The 14,341-nt window shown below is 40.9% G+C and overlaps 1 protein-coding gene across 2 annotated transcripts in view; it reads left to right on the forward strand.

Annotated features, from left to right (window-relative positions):
* Positions 1-14,341, forward strand: part of ARID2 (AT-rich interaction domain 2) — a 187,294-nt gene that overhangs the window by 86,693 nt on the left and 86,260 nt on the right. For both annotated transcript variants that reach the window (XM_029049784.2, XM_029049792.2), the window contains exons 4-5: positions 6,402-6,535; positions 13,757-13,975. In XM_029049784.2, coding sequence (XP_028905617.1) covers positions 6,402-6,535; positions 13,757-13,975 — 353 coding nt within the window. The remainder of the gene's footprint in view (positions 1-6,401; positions 6,536-13,756; positions 13,976-14,341) is intronic.

The following is a 14,341-nucleotide window of genomic DNA, read 5'->3' on the forward strand; positions in this document are numbered from 1 at the left end:
TGGATCTCTCCCTTCACAGCTGACTGTCCACCACTCTCCCCACCTCAAAACCATCTTAAAATCACATCTCCAAAAAGCCCTTCCCTCACTGAACCCTTTATTTCCTCACTCTGCCCTCCTGTCTGTGTCCCCCTAAAGCACTCTGATACTGTCACCCCAACCCCTCAGTACTTATGGAAATATTACACTACTTTACTATTTTCCCTATCTCTAATCTATTTTAAAGTCTGTCTCCCCTTGTAGACTGTATGCTCCTTTTGGGCAGGGATAGCATCTGCCAACTTGGTTTTATTGCACCCTTCCAAACTGTTTATGACAGTGCTCTGCAGTCAATCAGTCGTATTTATTAAGTGCTTATTGTGGGCAGAGCATTGCTCTAAGTGCTTGGGAGAGTACAATATCACAGACACATTCCCTACGCATACCACTAAGCACCCAATTAATACCGTCGATGGATTGGTTACATTATCTATTGTTTGAATCTTTTTAGTGATGATATATTGACCATTTTCCATCTCCTTTCATTAGAATGAAGGCTCCTGAAGGGCAGGGTCATGCCTGGTTGGTTTTGTTTATTCCTCCCACAAGCACCCAGTGCTGTGCTCTGCACTTAGGAGGCCCTCCAGAGAGAGACTGTTAACAATAAGGCTCCCTGAAAACCAAAATAAGGCTTTTTGAGAACAGGAATGTGACTCACTCTCCTCTTTCTTCTAGCTAACAGCAGCTGAGAATTTAGGAAGTTAGCCACTATAGTAGTTTTTTCAGACAAGGCTTCCAACCTGGGGAGCAGAATTGATTCCAAGTCCAGGCGAAAGGAAGAGCTGATCAGGCAGTGTACAATCTGGCTTGTGAAAGTTCACAGGGCAGGCAAAATTCATTCATTCATTCATTCAATAGTATTTATTGAGCGCTTACTATGTGCAGAGCACTGTACTAAGCGCTTGGGATGAACAGGTCGGCAACAGATAGAGACAGTCCCTGCCGTTTGACGGGCTTACAGTCTAATCGGGGGAGACGGACAGACAAGAACAATGGCACTAAACAGCGTCAAGGGGAAGAACATCTCGTAAAAACAATGGCAACTAAATAGAATCAAGGCGATGTACAATTCATTAACAAAATAAATAGGGTAATGAAAATATATACAGACAATACGCATAACCCCATAGACTAGAACACTAACCTAGAATAATCACCTGCCTGAACTAGGTGGACCAGCATCCAAATGTCTATAATCATGTACGCAGAGACTTTTGAATTAATGATCACATGATTAACGCCTGTGGTACTTATTAAGCCTGGACTATGTCCCAAGCACTGTTGGTTTGTACACTTCTTGTGGGCAGGGAACATGTCTGCCAACTCTGTTCTATTTTACTCTCCTATGGGCTTAGTATATTGCTCTGGAAGCACCCGGGAAATACCACTGATTGATTGCTGGAGTAGATACAAGGTAATCAGGCCAGACGCAGGCCTTGTCTTTCATAGGCTTCACAGTCTAAGGGGGTGAGAGAACAGGTTCCCATTTTACAGATGAGGAATCTGAGGCACAGAGAAGTCAAGCCACTTGCCCAAAATCACACAGCAGGCAAGAGGCAGAGCTGGGTAAGAACCCAACTCCCCTGACTCCCAGACCTGCACACTTTTTACTGGGCGATGAAGATGGAAATAGAAACTCCGCTGAACAATGGAAGGATTGGATACAACAGGGACCATCCTGTGAGGGAAGAAAAACAGAGTTCCTAACCTGTCATTTCATTGTCATTGTAGAGTGGTCCCTTCTCTCCCTTTGGTTTATGAGAAGAGATAAATGCTGGAAAAAGGAAAATATCCAGGAAAAAAAGAGGAAAATGATGGGCTCTAAGTAGGAAACAGTGGTTGTAGTAAATGTCTATGAATGAGAAAATATGTGTACGAGGAAGGTTCCAAAAGCCAAGAATGCTAAGCAAGTGGCTGAAGTCCAGGATCTCCCCATTTGGCCAGGGTCCAAGGTAGAAGGATCGTTCCATTGTGTCGGTGTACGAGTACACCACCATTGCAGAATAGAGGTATTTAGACTTGGGGGAACAGGCAGAACTTCAACAATAAGGATGGCCCTTTACTGATTCAAAATAACACCTAGCTGCTGACACCACTGAAGTAGGACGTAGAGGAGTTCGTCAACTAAAATGATCTTGCAATTGAATGCTCTACAGGATAATTAAGAGAAATGGATTTAAGGTTTTCAAATAGGCCAAGTGACTGTTTTCTGAAACAACTAACCCTAATACCCTTTAGAAAAAATCATGTTCGATTTCGTCTCGAGTAGCAGACAGGACCTTCTGCAGGATGTGTATATGGAAGAGCCAGCCACTCTGCAGAAGTGATCACAACATGATTAAATATAAAGTTCATGCCGTGGAGTGAACAGTAACAAAAATATTCAAACATTTGCTCTGGGAAAATAGAATGTTGATAAAATATGAACTCTAGGAAAACCCAAAAAGAGTAACTGAAAAAGCAGTTGATGGTCAAGAACTCTGGAGACTTTGAAACTAATAGAATCCCAGGTAAATGTGTGCCACAGAACAACAGCTGAAGAGACTTAGTGGATAGAGTACGGGCTCAGGAGTCCAAAGGACCTGGGTTCTAATTCCCAATTCACCGCTTGTCTGCTGTGTGACCTTGGGCAAGCCACTCCACTTCTCTGTGCCTCAGTTGCCTCATTTGTAAAATATGGATTAAGACTATGAACCGCTTGTGGGACATGGACAGTGTCCAACCTGATTAGCTTGTATCTGTGTGCCTGGCACATAGTAAGCATTTAACAAATTCCATTAAAAAGTTAAAAAAAGTAAAAATAAATCGGGTGACCAAAAAAACTCAGTATTGCTGAGGAAAAAAAAATGGAGAACTTAGGCTTATGAAAAGAGAAAAGTCCATTCAAAGTTAGGTACAGGTCAGTTGGGAAATAGAAGAGCCCAAAAAGAATTTTAAGAACACTGTACAAGGAGTGATAGTTGAAGCCATTAACAAGAAAGAAATCAGTGGAATCTCCTTATGCTCATAGTATGAAAGGTGCACTTTGAGAGAGAAAGGAGATAGGTGAGAGGCTTAATAAATTCTAGTGTGGCCTTTACTGATGGAGGTATTACTAAGGCTCCCGTACCCAACTGTTTACAGAGAAATGTGGTCTGAGGAAATTGTAGTCACCACTCAGGCTCTCTTAGATGAAAGTGACAAACTATGTGTAAACAAATCACCAGCAAAGAGTGGCACCCATCCAAGGTTTCTGAAAAATTCAAAGGGGAAATTGTACGAATTTTATACAAACTATGTAACCTATCATTACTGAGAACTGGCAGATCTCCAATTAGAATAGGGTGTCTATAGATGTTCAGGACAGTAATATACTTGGGCAGCTAATTCAATGTACGGCAAAAGCCCATCCACCTCCACATCCAATAGAAAGTCCTTACTGTCGGTTTTAGAGGACTCAGTCAGCCTGCCTCATCTTACCATACCTCACTGATCTGCTTCAGCCCAGCCCACACACTTTGTTCCTCTAGCACCAGCTTGCTCCCCGTGCCCGATCTCATCTGGCTCGCCGCCAACCCCTTTCCTGTGTCCTGTCTCAATTCTGGAGCCCGTTGTTGGGTAGGGATTCTATTTGTTGCCGAATTGTACTTTCCAAGCACTTGGTACAGTGCTCTGCACACAGTAAGCACTCAGTAAATACAACTGAATAAATGAATGAACTGCCTCCCTCCATATATGCCAACCCACGACTCTCCTTGCCTTCAAAGCCTTAATAGGGTCGACCACGGGCCTGGGAGTCAGAAGGGCCTTGGTTCTAATCCTGGCTCCGCCACTTATCTGCTGTGTGACCGGGAAAGACATTTCACTTCTCTGTGCCTTAGTTCCTCATCTATAAATTGGAGATTAAGACTGTGAGACATGGACTGTGTCCAGCCCAATTATCTTGTATCTACCCCAGCACTTGTACAGTGGCTGGCACATAGTAAACGTTTACCAAATGCCATTAAAAACAAAAAAGGAGGAGAGAGAGAAACCTTCCCCAATTTAACCCTCTTTTCCCAGACTCTCTCTCCCTTCTGCCTCATCTCTGCACTTGGACATTTGGTATTCACCCTACCCTCAGCCCCACAGCACTTATGTACATATCCAAAATCCATCCATCGATATTCATGTCTGCCTCCCCCTCTGGACTGTAAACTCATTGTGGGCAGGGAATGTATCTACCAACTCTGTTGTTTTGGACTCCCCCAAACACTTAGTAAGAGAGAACGAGAAGATTCACTGTAGTTAGATTTTGAAAAGCTCTTAAGCCTGAGGAATTATGGGGTTGAAATGTTCCATTGGAGCTAGAAAGGAGACTTAAATGTCTTCCCCATTTAATAATAATAATAATAGTTGGTATTTGTTAAGCGCTTACTATGTGCCGAGCACTGTTCTAAGCGCTGGGGTAGATACAAGGTCATCAGGTTGTCCCACGTGAGGCTCACAGTTAATCCCCATTTCACAGATGAGGGAACTGAGGCACAGAGAAGTGAAGTGACTTGCCCACAGTCACACAGCTGACAAGTGGCAGAGCCGGGAGTCGAACTCATGACCTCTGACCCTGAAGCCCAGGCTCTTTTCCACTGAGCCATGATTTAAGTATAAGCACCTAGTGGGCAGGAATTGTACCACCTCTTTGTTTTGTACAGAACCTTTCACCCAGTGGAAGGTCCAAACATACTCTTAGTACTGAAGTATGGTAGAAAATAAAGATGCGATAAGAGGGCACTTTTTCAGATGGGCAAGTATAAATAGTGTGTTTCACAGGGATCTTTGTCAGACCAGTTTTATTTAACATTTACAAAATTGATCTGGAAACGGATGTGGGCAGTGAAATTCACAAATTTGCCAGTGACACTGACTCATTTTCTGGGGTTGAAAACTTGCTGATGGGGATAAGCTATTGAGAGACCTTAGAAGCTGAATGATTGGCTAAATAAAGCCACTAATGAGCTGCAGTGTGAAAAGTTACATGGTAATAGCCCAAGCTGTCATTCAGTCAATGGTATTTATTGGGTACTTACTGTGTACAGAGCACTGTACTAAATGCCTGGGAGTGTGCAGTAATGCAGAGTTGGTAGGCACGTTCTGCTGCAAGGGCCTTATCATAAAAAGAACTGTAGAGCTATAACTCTAGAGCTGTAATTAAATCATGATGGATTCTGGCATGTGGATCCTGGCTCAGCAAAAAGAATTGGCAACAATTCCTCCAAATCATTAGATCTGTACTAAGCGCTTTGGGAGAATACAATATAACAATAAACAGACAGAATCCCTGCCCACAAGAGCTTAGTATTGGTCTCCCCCTCTAGACTGTAAGCTCGTTGATGATGATGATGGTATTTGTTTAAGCGCTTACTATGTACCAAGCACCGTTGAATGCATCAGTTCTATTGTACTCTCCCAATTGCTTAGTACAGCGCTCTGCACACAGTAAGTGCTCCATAAATATGACTGCCAAAATTGCCCAGCAGTCATTTAAAGGGTGTCTGGCCACTTCAAGAAGTTAGTTGTGTTCCACTCAGAGCTTGGTCAGGCCTGATTTTGAATTCCCCAGTCTTGGCTGGGCCAGAAAAAACAGGGAGTTTGGGAGAAGATGTGTTCAGGCTTCAGAATTCGGCCACTTCAGTGAAGTTTGGATTTGGCTTCCTACTATGTGTTATAAGCTCTTTCAGGTCAGGGGTAGTACCTTTAAGTTTTCTATGTTTTCTTCTGGGATTAGTTCAGTGCTCTCCACCCAGATGCCAATGTTGATTCTGTACTGCTTCTATAAGATATCTCTTTCAGCAATATAGCCAGGGTGATTTTAATTTTCTAATATTATTTTAGAAGAAAATAATAAATAATTTATTCTATTATTATTTAATTCTTTATTGACTGTTCACATTCAGGAGTTGAAATTATTTTGTCAGTAGCATCTTTCAGTCGCCTCTCTGTTGTATCTACATTTGCAGCAATGTTGTATTTCGGAGTGACCATGGTGACAATTCTTCACCTGCAGAATGATGAATTTAATGTGACCACATTATAAACTGTTCAAAGTTTTAATGCGTTGCTTTTCTAAAATGCTCACAAAAATGACTTATCTTTCATTCTGCATTCAAGTTTTCATACTCCGCCTCCCTTGTAGAGTTTTTTTTGGAGCTTGTGTTTTTTAATGCTTTGCATTTTTTTAAAGATTAATCGTCACATCTGCACAACTTGATGTTCGTGGCAACAGTGCAGAACTCTTTAAAAAAGGTGGGAGAGAGGTAGACAGGAGAAGGAAGAACAGATGGTCTGGGTAGGAGAGATGAAAGAAGAAAAGATAGATGTCTAAAACTTTCTGTTTTCTTTTTCAGTTACCTTGAAAAGTACGAGAAAGTTCATCACTTCGGGGAGGATGATGATGAGGTACCGCCAGGCAATCCAAAGCCACAGCTTCCTATTGGTGCAATTCCATCTTCCTACAATTACCAGCAACACAGTGTGTCAGGTACAAAAAAAACCCCCAGAAAACCACAAAATAAAAACTAGAGGAAAGTTCAGTGCTGATGTTCGTAACAGTCCATAGACAAAAAGCAAATAGTACCAAATTTTATTTAAGGTTATAAAATTGACCTTGAAAACACCCTGCATTATGATTGTTGTGTTTAGTTAAGAGTACTGTTTGATTTATTTTTAACTTTTAGGAAAATGGGAGGAGGAAGAAAATAATTTTTATTCTCCTGTTATTCAGGGCTCAATGGGTAAAGGGGAATTTGGGCATTCTTCATATGTCTATTTTTTCATCTTCTGTGACTGCTGATAGCTAGAAAAGCAGAAAAAATATTAACAGCCATACCTCACGAATGGCTGAAACATCCAAGGAGGAGTTCTGTTGTAGACTTTTTTTTTTTTACGACATTGGTGTCAAGTCCTGGAATCAATAGAATCATCTTTTTTCTTAAGCCTTGAAGGCAGGAAAGATGTCGCATTTCCAGTGGATAGTCTTGGTTTCAGGCACATTGCAGGAAGGAAAGGAGGAGAAAATAAAAGGCGAGACGGGGACAAAGAAGGATAGGGGAGAGAAGAGCAGCTTCCTCTGATGACCCACTCTCCTCCCCCACCCTTCCCCTTTTGCCTCATCCTTTTCCCTCAGTCTCACCCTCTCCTCACCTTCCCTACCTTAACTTCCCACACATTCTTTCCCACTTGGACTGCTCCACAACTTACTTATTCCTTTCGAGTAGCTGAACTCTTCCCAACCAAGTCCTTCTTTCTACAGTTTTTCCCAAAGCCTGTTCTTTGGGTGCTAAGCAGGGTCTTCACCCCTCTAAGTGACATCTTAAAGAGACAGAAACTCTTTAGTGTAAAGAGTCAGCCGTAGTGTGACAGCAACAGCAAGAAGCAGCAGCCAGTGGATGGAACACTGGAATAACATTCTTGGATTCAGGACTTTCCAGCCTAGATTGGGTTACCCGCTCACTGGAATATTTCCATATAGTTGTTCCAGGACTTAGGCTCTTAGCATTGAGGAAATACTTATCTCGCATCACTTTGACCTTAACACAAAAGCTACAGTAGACCAATGGAACAGAATCTTTATAACAGCTGTTTCTTTTATGTGACAAGATCTTTATTGCCTCACAACTCTACCCTGTTTATAGGAGTGAATAAATGTAGGTGTTCGTAATAATATTAGGAAAAGGCATTTATAAGTACTGTCTTTGAAGGTAGTTTAATTATATTCTGTAAGTAGTGTAGCTACAATTGATATGCTACTCCAGGACTCAGATGCTGAAGCTCAGGACTAGCTGTGATTGCTACCACTGAGAAGTTTTCTTGGAGAATATTTGCATCCTTTCTACTGCCAACAGTAAAGGACAGAAAATAGGCAGGTTTTTCTCTGGGCTATTTTTAAGTTATGGGTCCTAGTCAACCTCTGTGGACTTGCTGAAATGAAAGGAATTTCAATTTTCAAATTTTCAATACCTTTGAAATTCTTTCAAGTCTGGTAATCTCCTTCCAACCTCATTTCTACCACTCTGATTGTACAGTTGTACACATAATTGTTGATTATTCCAGAACTTCACCATTTCACAACTTTCCCCTTTCTGCAACTTCTGCTTGTTAATATGTTCTCCAGAGATAAATGAAAGAAAAAACAAATTGTGAATTTCAGAGCAGTTATGTAGCTACTTATGAAAGAAGTAAATGTTCTCCAAGAAAACTTTTGTGTAAAGTTTGTTAATGGAGGAGTGGTGTTCTTTTTTCCGTTAACTGAAATAATTGGGAGTTAACCGTAGTATCAAAAATATGCAAGCTACTTCATTAAAACTGCATATTTTACAGATATATATTTATTGGATTTTCAAGAGTTAATTTCCCTCAGTCTGATACCTATTTGAAATATGGAGACTGTCACATTTCATCTGAATTCATGGGAAAAAAAATTGCAAAGTTCCTCCTCCAGGAATACATTCCCCATCTATCCTCTTAATTGAAAAATAAAGGGAAGATGATTTCTGACAAAGTGAAATGGTGGCTTTTTTGTGTAAAAGGTAGTGGAGTGATATTAATTGTGATTCAAGGCCCTGCAAATAATGTTCTATTTCAAATCTATGAACACAAAGCTGAAACTGTCTAGCTTCACTCTGTGGTACCTCCCTTATAGGAATTTTCATCATCAAATTTTCTTAATATATCAGTCCCTGACTATAAGAGTACTTCGGAAAATGAGATGATTCCTTGGGTAGTATACTAGATACGTTAGGAACCAAATCTGGCTAATTCCATCAGGTAGAGTGATGACGATGGTAATGTGGCATTTGTTAAACGCTTCCTGTGAGCCAAGCATTGCACTAAACACCTTGGTAGATACAAGGTATCAGGTAGGAATATGTCAAAGGAACTAAAGTTTTTCAAGGCTTTCTCAATACATTTCATACTCCTCCATGCCATGTTGTTCCTTTTAAGATTTTAGTTATTTTATATTACCAAAGATAACTATATATAAACTGTTAGATTTTAAATCTATTACTATTATGTGAAGAAAATCACTTATGTATATATTTAACACTGAATCAGAGGTATGTTGGTAACCATCTCAGGCAGCTGACCTGTTGGTATTCAAGAAACTTTCCATAATCATTGAGGAATTCTTTATGATAGTGTTCATGTAGAATGGGCTCAACTCTGATGCCTCAAATGAAATTTCTTTTTTTGGGTACAGAAGATTACTGACTAGGTTCAGATCAGCTCTAGCCATTTGGTTCTGTATTTATTTTTCTTAGGAAGCATTTTATTTCATAAGGATTTAATTATTTCCTTGAGGAATCTTATTCCACAGAGATTTAGAAAATAAAGTAAAAATGACCCAATTTATGATTTTTTTGAGTTGTCAAATATTAGCGTATCATAAATACCTCTTAAATATTGTGGTGTTGAAGACACAGAATTTTGTTGGCTTTCCTGAGTGAGAGTCTGTTCTAGTATAACACTCAAGGAAATCGGAAATAACTGACCAAATTCTTTTCTTCTGTAGCTGTGTTGAGATAGTGTTGAAATTTTTTGTGGAATCTCAGAGTTGCTTCAGAAATTTTACTAGTTAAACTCTGCAATTAAGTATATCAAAATTGGTTTTGCTTTAGGTTTGCCCTATTTTTTCACTGAAAAATAAAAATCTTCAGTTGAATACAGGGGAATTTTCACCCCATCCTCCAGGATTGAGGAAGGCTAATATCATATAAATGATTCCTTGTGTTCTCATCCTTCTGAGAACATCCAGCTGATTCCTGGCACTAGGAACATCTCCATGGGGAAGCAGTAGGCTCCATTTATCCCGTTGAATCGGGAACGTCTGAATGAAGCTATCAGCCTCCCCTGACTTTCTGGACTGGTCAGAAGCTGGAGCCGTGATGGAGTCTAGCGAAGCCCTGGCCCTCGCCCATCTCCCCAGTGGTAGTTGGGCATTCCATGGGCCCTGGTCTCATCCCGGCCTGAAGTCTCCGAGGGGAAAGGGTGCAGGTCTTTTGCTCCACCAACTCTCTTCTTCGCTTTTTGCATTCTGGCTTTCAGCCCCTTCACTCCACCAAGACTAAGTGCAGGATCATTAAGGACCTCCCCATGACCAAGTCCAAGGAACTATATTCCATCGCTATTCTCCTTGATCTCTCCACCGCCTTTGAATCCGTAGACCACTCTGTCCACTTCAAAACACTCCGAGGCTTTGTTTTTGCTGACTCTGCACTATCCTAGTCCTACCATTCTGACCATTTCATATCAGTTTTGTTGACTGTACATCCCCAAGTCTCTGCTCTAAACCCACTTTTTGCTATATCCATACTACGTTCTTGCTTTCCACCCACTCTCTAGTGGAGCTCATAGGCTCCCATAGGATCAGATACCCCAAATGTATCTCTGTAGTCTTGATCCCTCCCTTCTTCTCCCCTAAATCCCCTTCTTTCCTATCTCCCTTGACAATATCACTGTCCTCTATATCCCTGAAGCCCACAACCTTGGTATTTCCCTAGCCTCTGCTGTCATTCAACTCTTATGCCCATTTCCCTGCTTCGCAAATCCTGCCAGTTGTATTTTTCCCGTACACCAGTTCCCAAGTCTTCCTCTTCCTCCATTAGAACTCTTATCACTCTGACACAAGCACTGGTCTTGCCACATCTAAACCATTGCATGCCCTTTTCTTTTGTCCCAAGCCTCCAGACTCTCCCGCCTCCACTTTATTTTACATGCTATTGTACAGATAATCTCGCGGAAGCATTGCTTCAGCCCACACCTCTCCCCTCTTGAAAACCCTCCACCGTTTCCCTGTATCTCTTCACATCCAACAAAAACTCCTAATAATTGGCTTCAAGATTCTCCACCAACTGGCTCCGCCTTTCCTATCCGCCCTCTTCTCTTTCTATTCCTCAGCTTGCTGTCTTCGCACCTTCCAAGCCAACTTTGTAGCTGTAACTTGTTCCTTACTCTCCTGCCCTCTGTTCCCTCCCTCACATTGCTCTCGAGTTTGGAACTCCCTCACGCCTGACCATGGCGTGCATTCCATTCTCTCCTTAAATCCAGTCTCCTCCCACCAGTTCTCCCCTACCCTGTGGACCATATCATCCCTCCAACTAACTCCAGCAGTTGTGTGTGTATTCACACCCTCATAGTCCTCATGGATGGATGGATGTTTATTTTTGACCTCACTAGTTGTAAATATTTTTATGTTTGTTTACCTCCATTAGAATCTGAACTCTGTAGGGGCAGAAAACTTGTCACCATTATTCTGTACTGTCCAAGTGCCTTGCACAGTGTGCTGCACCAAATAGGCATTCAATAGTAGTTCTACCAGGCCTACAGTGTCAACTAATACTACTATCCGTATTTCCAGCCCGGCCTCAAATCAGCAACAGGCTCTATGCAGTGGCCTGCAGACTTCCTCCCAACCCCGTCACGTGCTTATGTTTTCCCCTTCCACCTCCTTCCCGAAGGTGTGTTTACGTATCTTTGACCCCATGCGCTTGTGTGGCTTTTCTCTACCCCTACCCCCCAGGAGTCCCATCCCAAATTCAGCCCCTTGTTTGAAATGAAAAGTTAATGCCCCTAATTAGGAAGCATTTAGCTGCTTTAATTAGTAGGTAATAGTAAATACAGAGGTCAAAACTTTTTTTTTTTGCTCTCTTCGACTAATTGTTAAATTCAAAAGGTTACACTGAGAGCTGTAGTTTCTCACTGCTTCTCCTCATCCCACCAAATAGGACAACCACTCTTTGAGTAGTTGGTCTGCCATTTAAATCAATCAGTGGTATTTATTGAGCACTTACTATGTTCTGAACACTATAACAATAATGATGATGGTATTTGTTAAGTGCTTACTACGTGCCGAGCGATGTTCTAAACAGTAGGGTAGATGCGAGGTTATCAGGTTGGGCATAGTCCCAGTCCAGTGTGGGGCTCACAGTCTTAATCCCCATTTTGACAGATGAGGTAACTGAGGCACAGAGAAGTGAAGTGACTTACCCAAGGTCTCACAGAAGTCTAGCGGCATAGCTAGGATTAGAGCCCGGGTCTTCCAGCTCCCAAGATGGTCCTCTATCTCCTACACCACACTGCTTCCTAGTGTGAGCACTATAGTAGACTCATGGGAGAGAACAGTACAATATGGTTGATAGACACATACCTTGTTGACAAGGAGCTCACAATCTAGGCGGGTCGACAGTAAAATAAATAACTGATGGGGAAATGGGAGAGTATAAGGCTAAATGCATTAGTGTTGTGGGGTTGGGGGGTGGGGGTAGTATCAATTTAAGAGCCGGCGTGGAAATCCTTTACTATTTACCAGACCATTCCAACTCCCTCTTTTACTGCCTACTTGATTTTATGAGCAGCACCAGAGGGAAGTATACAGCCAGTTCTCCCATGGTGGGGGCGTTAGGTTCCTGATGAACTCCACGTTAAAGAAAAACATGTTGTGATATCCTTCCCTTACCAAAACGTGCACAACCAATGCATGACGTCATGAAATGGAATCATGTCTTTGGCCATAACATCAAGCTCCATCTGGTTAGATGGAAGCATTTTCCTCTATTCCCCAACAGCATTTCATCTACAGTGCCCAGCAAAAACATGTTAGAGGAGAATTGACTACTTTGATTTGACAGGTGTGCCTACACACTTTACTTTAAAAATAACATTTTGATTAGAGTTCAACAAATGTCATGTTGGTAATAGTAACAGTGGTGTTATTTGCTCAGTGTTTAATATGTGCCAAGCACTGTACTAAGCGCTGGGGTGGACACATTATTTACAGACTGGACACAGTCTCTGTCTCTCATAAGATGTGCACAGTCTAAATAAGAGGAAGAATAGTTTAAAAAAGAAATCCCAATTTTTAGGAACAACGATCCCAAAAATGGAGAGAATAATTGCTAATGTTCAACTTCGCTTGAGAGAGAGAGAACCATGTGCCTCAGTTGCCACCTTGTACCACGATCCTGGTGACCATCGCCTCACCCCAATTTATTGTTGATAGACCGAAAGTTATTGTCGGCAACAATGACTGGCCAGTGGAACTTTGGTTTTAACAGTACTCCTGCTCCATATAGTGACCATCTCTTCCCTAAATGCTTCTCAGCAATGCAGAAGTATCTGTTGATACTCAGATGCATAACACATGTGATATGGGAAGGGTGCAGATTATTCCTATCCATCTTACAGATGACAAAACGAAAGCACAGTCAGATTATGTCCGTGGTTATGGTCACCTCATTATCAGCTTTCTGATTTGTGATTCAGACTACCGGCATCCTGATGAGGGCAGCTTTTGCAAAAGAAAAAAATCCTCCACCAAATTATAACCATAAGAAGCCTACTAGTGCTTGCTTATGTGTACACAGATACACACATAAATGTAAAAGGTTCTGTAGAACAGAAAATTTGTGCAGCTAGAACTAAGATTCTGTATTATTCTAAGCCATGACAGAATAAAATGTGTGTTATATTTATTGAAATATATTTAATTGGGGGCGCTTAGTCATATAGGACCTGAGTAAAGTGAACCTTTAGTAATTTGGAAAATTTATCTCACCCACTCCTGTTTTACATTTTTTAAAGAGATCTTGAACTTCTGCCCTATATTCAGAAAAGCACAGTAAGCTTGGAAATTTTAAAAGGCATAATCAGGTTTTGAGAATCATTCATAGCAGTAGTTGATTGTTTTACCATTTTGTTTTGATAGATTATCTTCGTCAAAGCTATGGGCTATCTATGGACTTCAATTCGCCAAATGATTACAATAAATTGGTGCTTTCCCTGTTATCTGGACTACCAAATGAAGTGGACTTTGCTATTAATGTATGCACTCTTCTGTCAAATGAAAGCAAACACGTCATGCAACTTGAAAAAGACCCTAAAATCATCACTTTATTACTTGCTAATGCTGGGGTGTTTGATGACAGTAAGTTTTAAGTTGACTTGTACTATATTTTATTGTGATTTGTAATGATAGGTTTTCCTTAGTGAGCATGTATACCTCTTTTTTTAAGTTAGTCATTCCAAGTTTTAAGGAGATATTTGAGAGAAAAATAATATCACACAATTTAAAACCCCTATAAGTTATATTTTCAGTGATAATATGACTTTAGTTAAAATTGTAATAAAATTCCTATCAAAAATGTATTTTTAAAGTTGCTGTCCAAATGGGTTTGTGTAGAATTTATGAAATGTTTTCTTGAATTAACATGATTACATTTTAAGGGTACAAGGTATGAGAAAATAATGATTTCCTATTCCTTGAAATATTCTATAGGAGTGACCTTTTGAT

Source organism: Ornithorhynchus anatinus, chromosome 2 (genome assembly GCF_004115215.2).
Source record: "Ornithorhynchus anatinus isolate Pmale09 chromosome 2, mOrnAna1.pri.v4, whole genome shotgun sequence".
Taxonomy (NCBI): Eukaryota; Metazoa; Chordata; class Mammalia; order Monotremata; family Ornithorhynchidae; genus Ornithorhynchus; species Ornithorhynchus anatinus.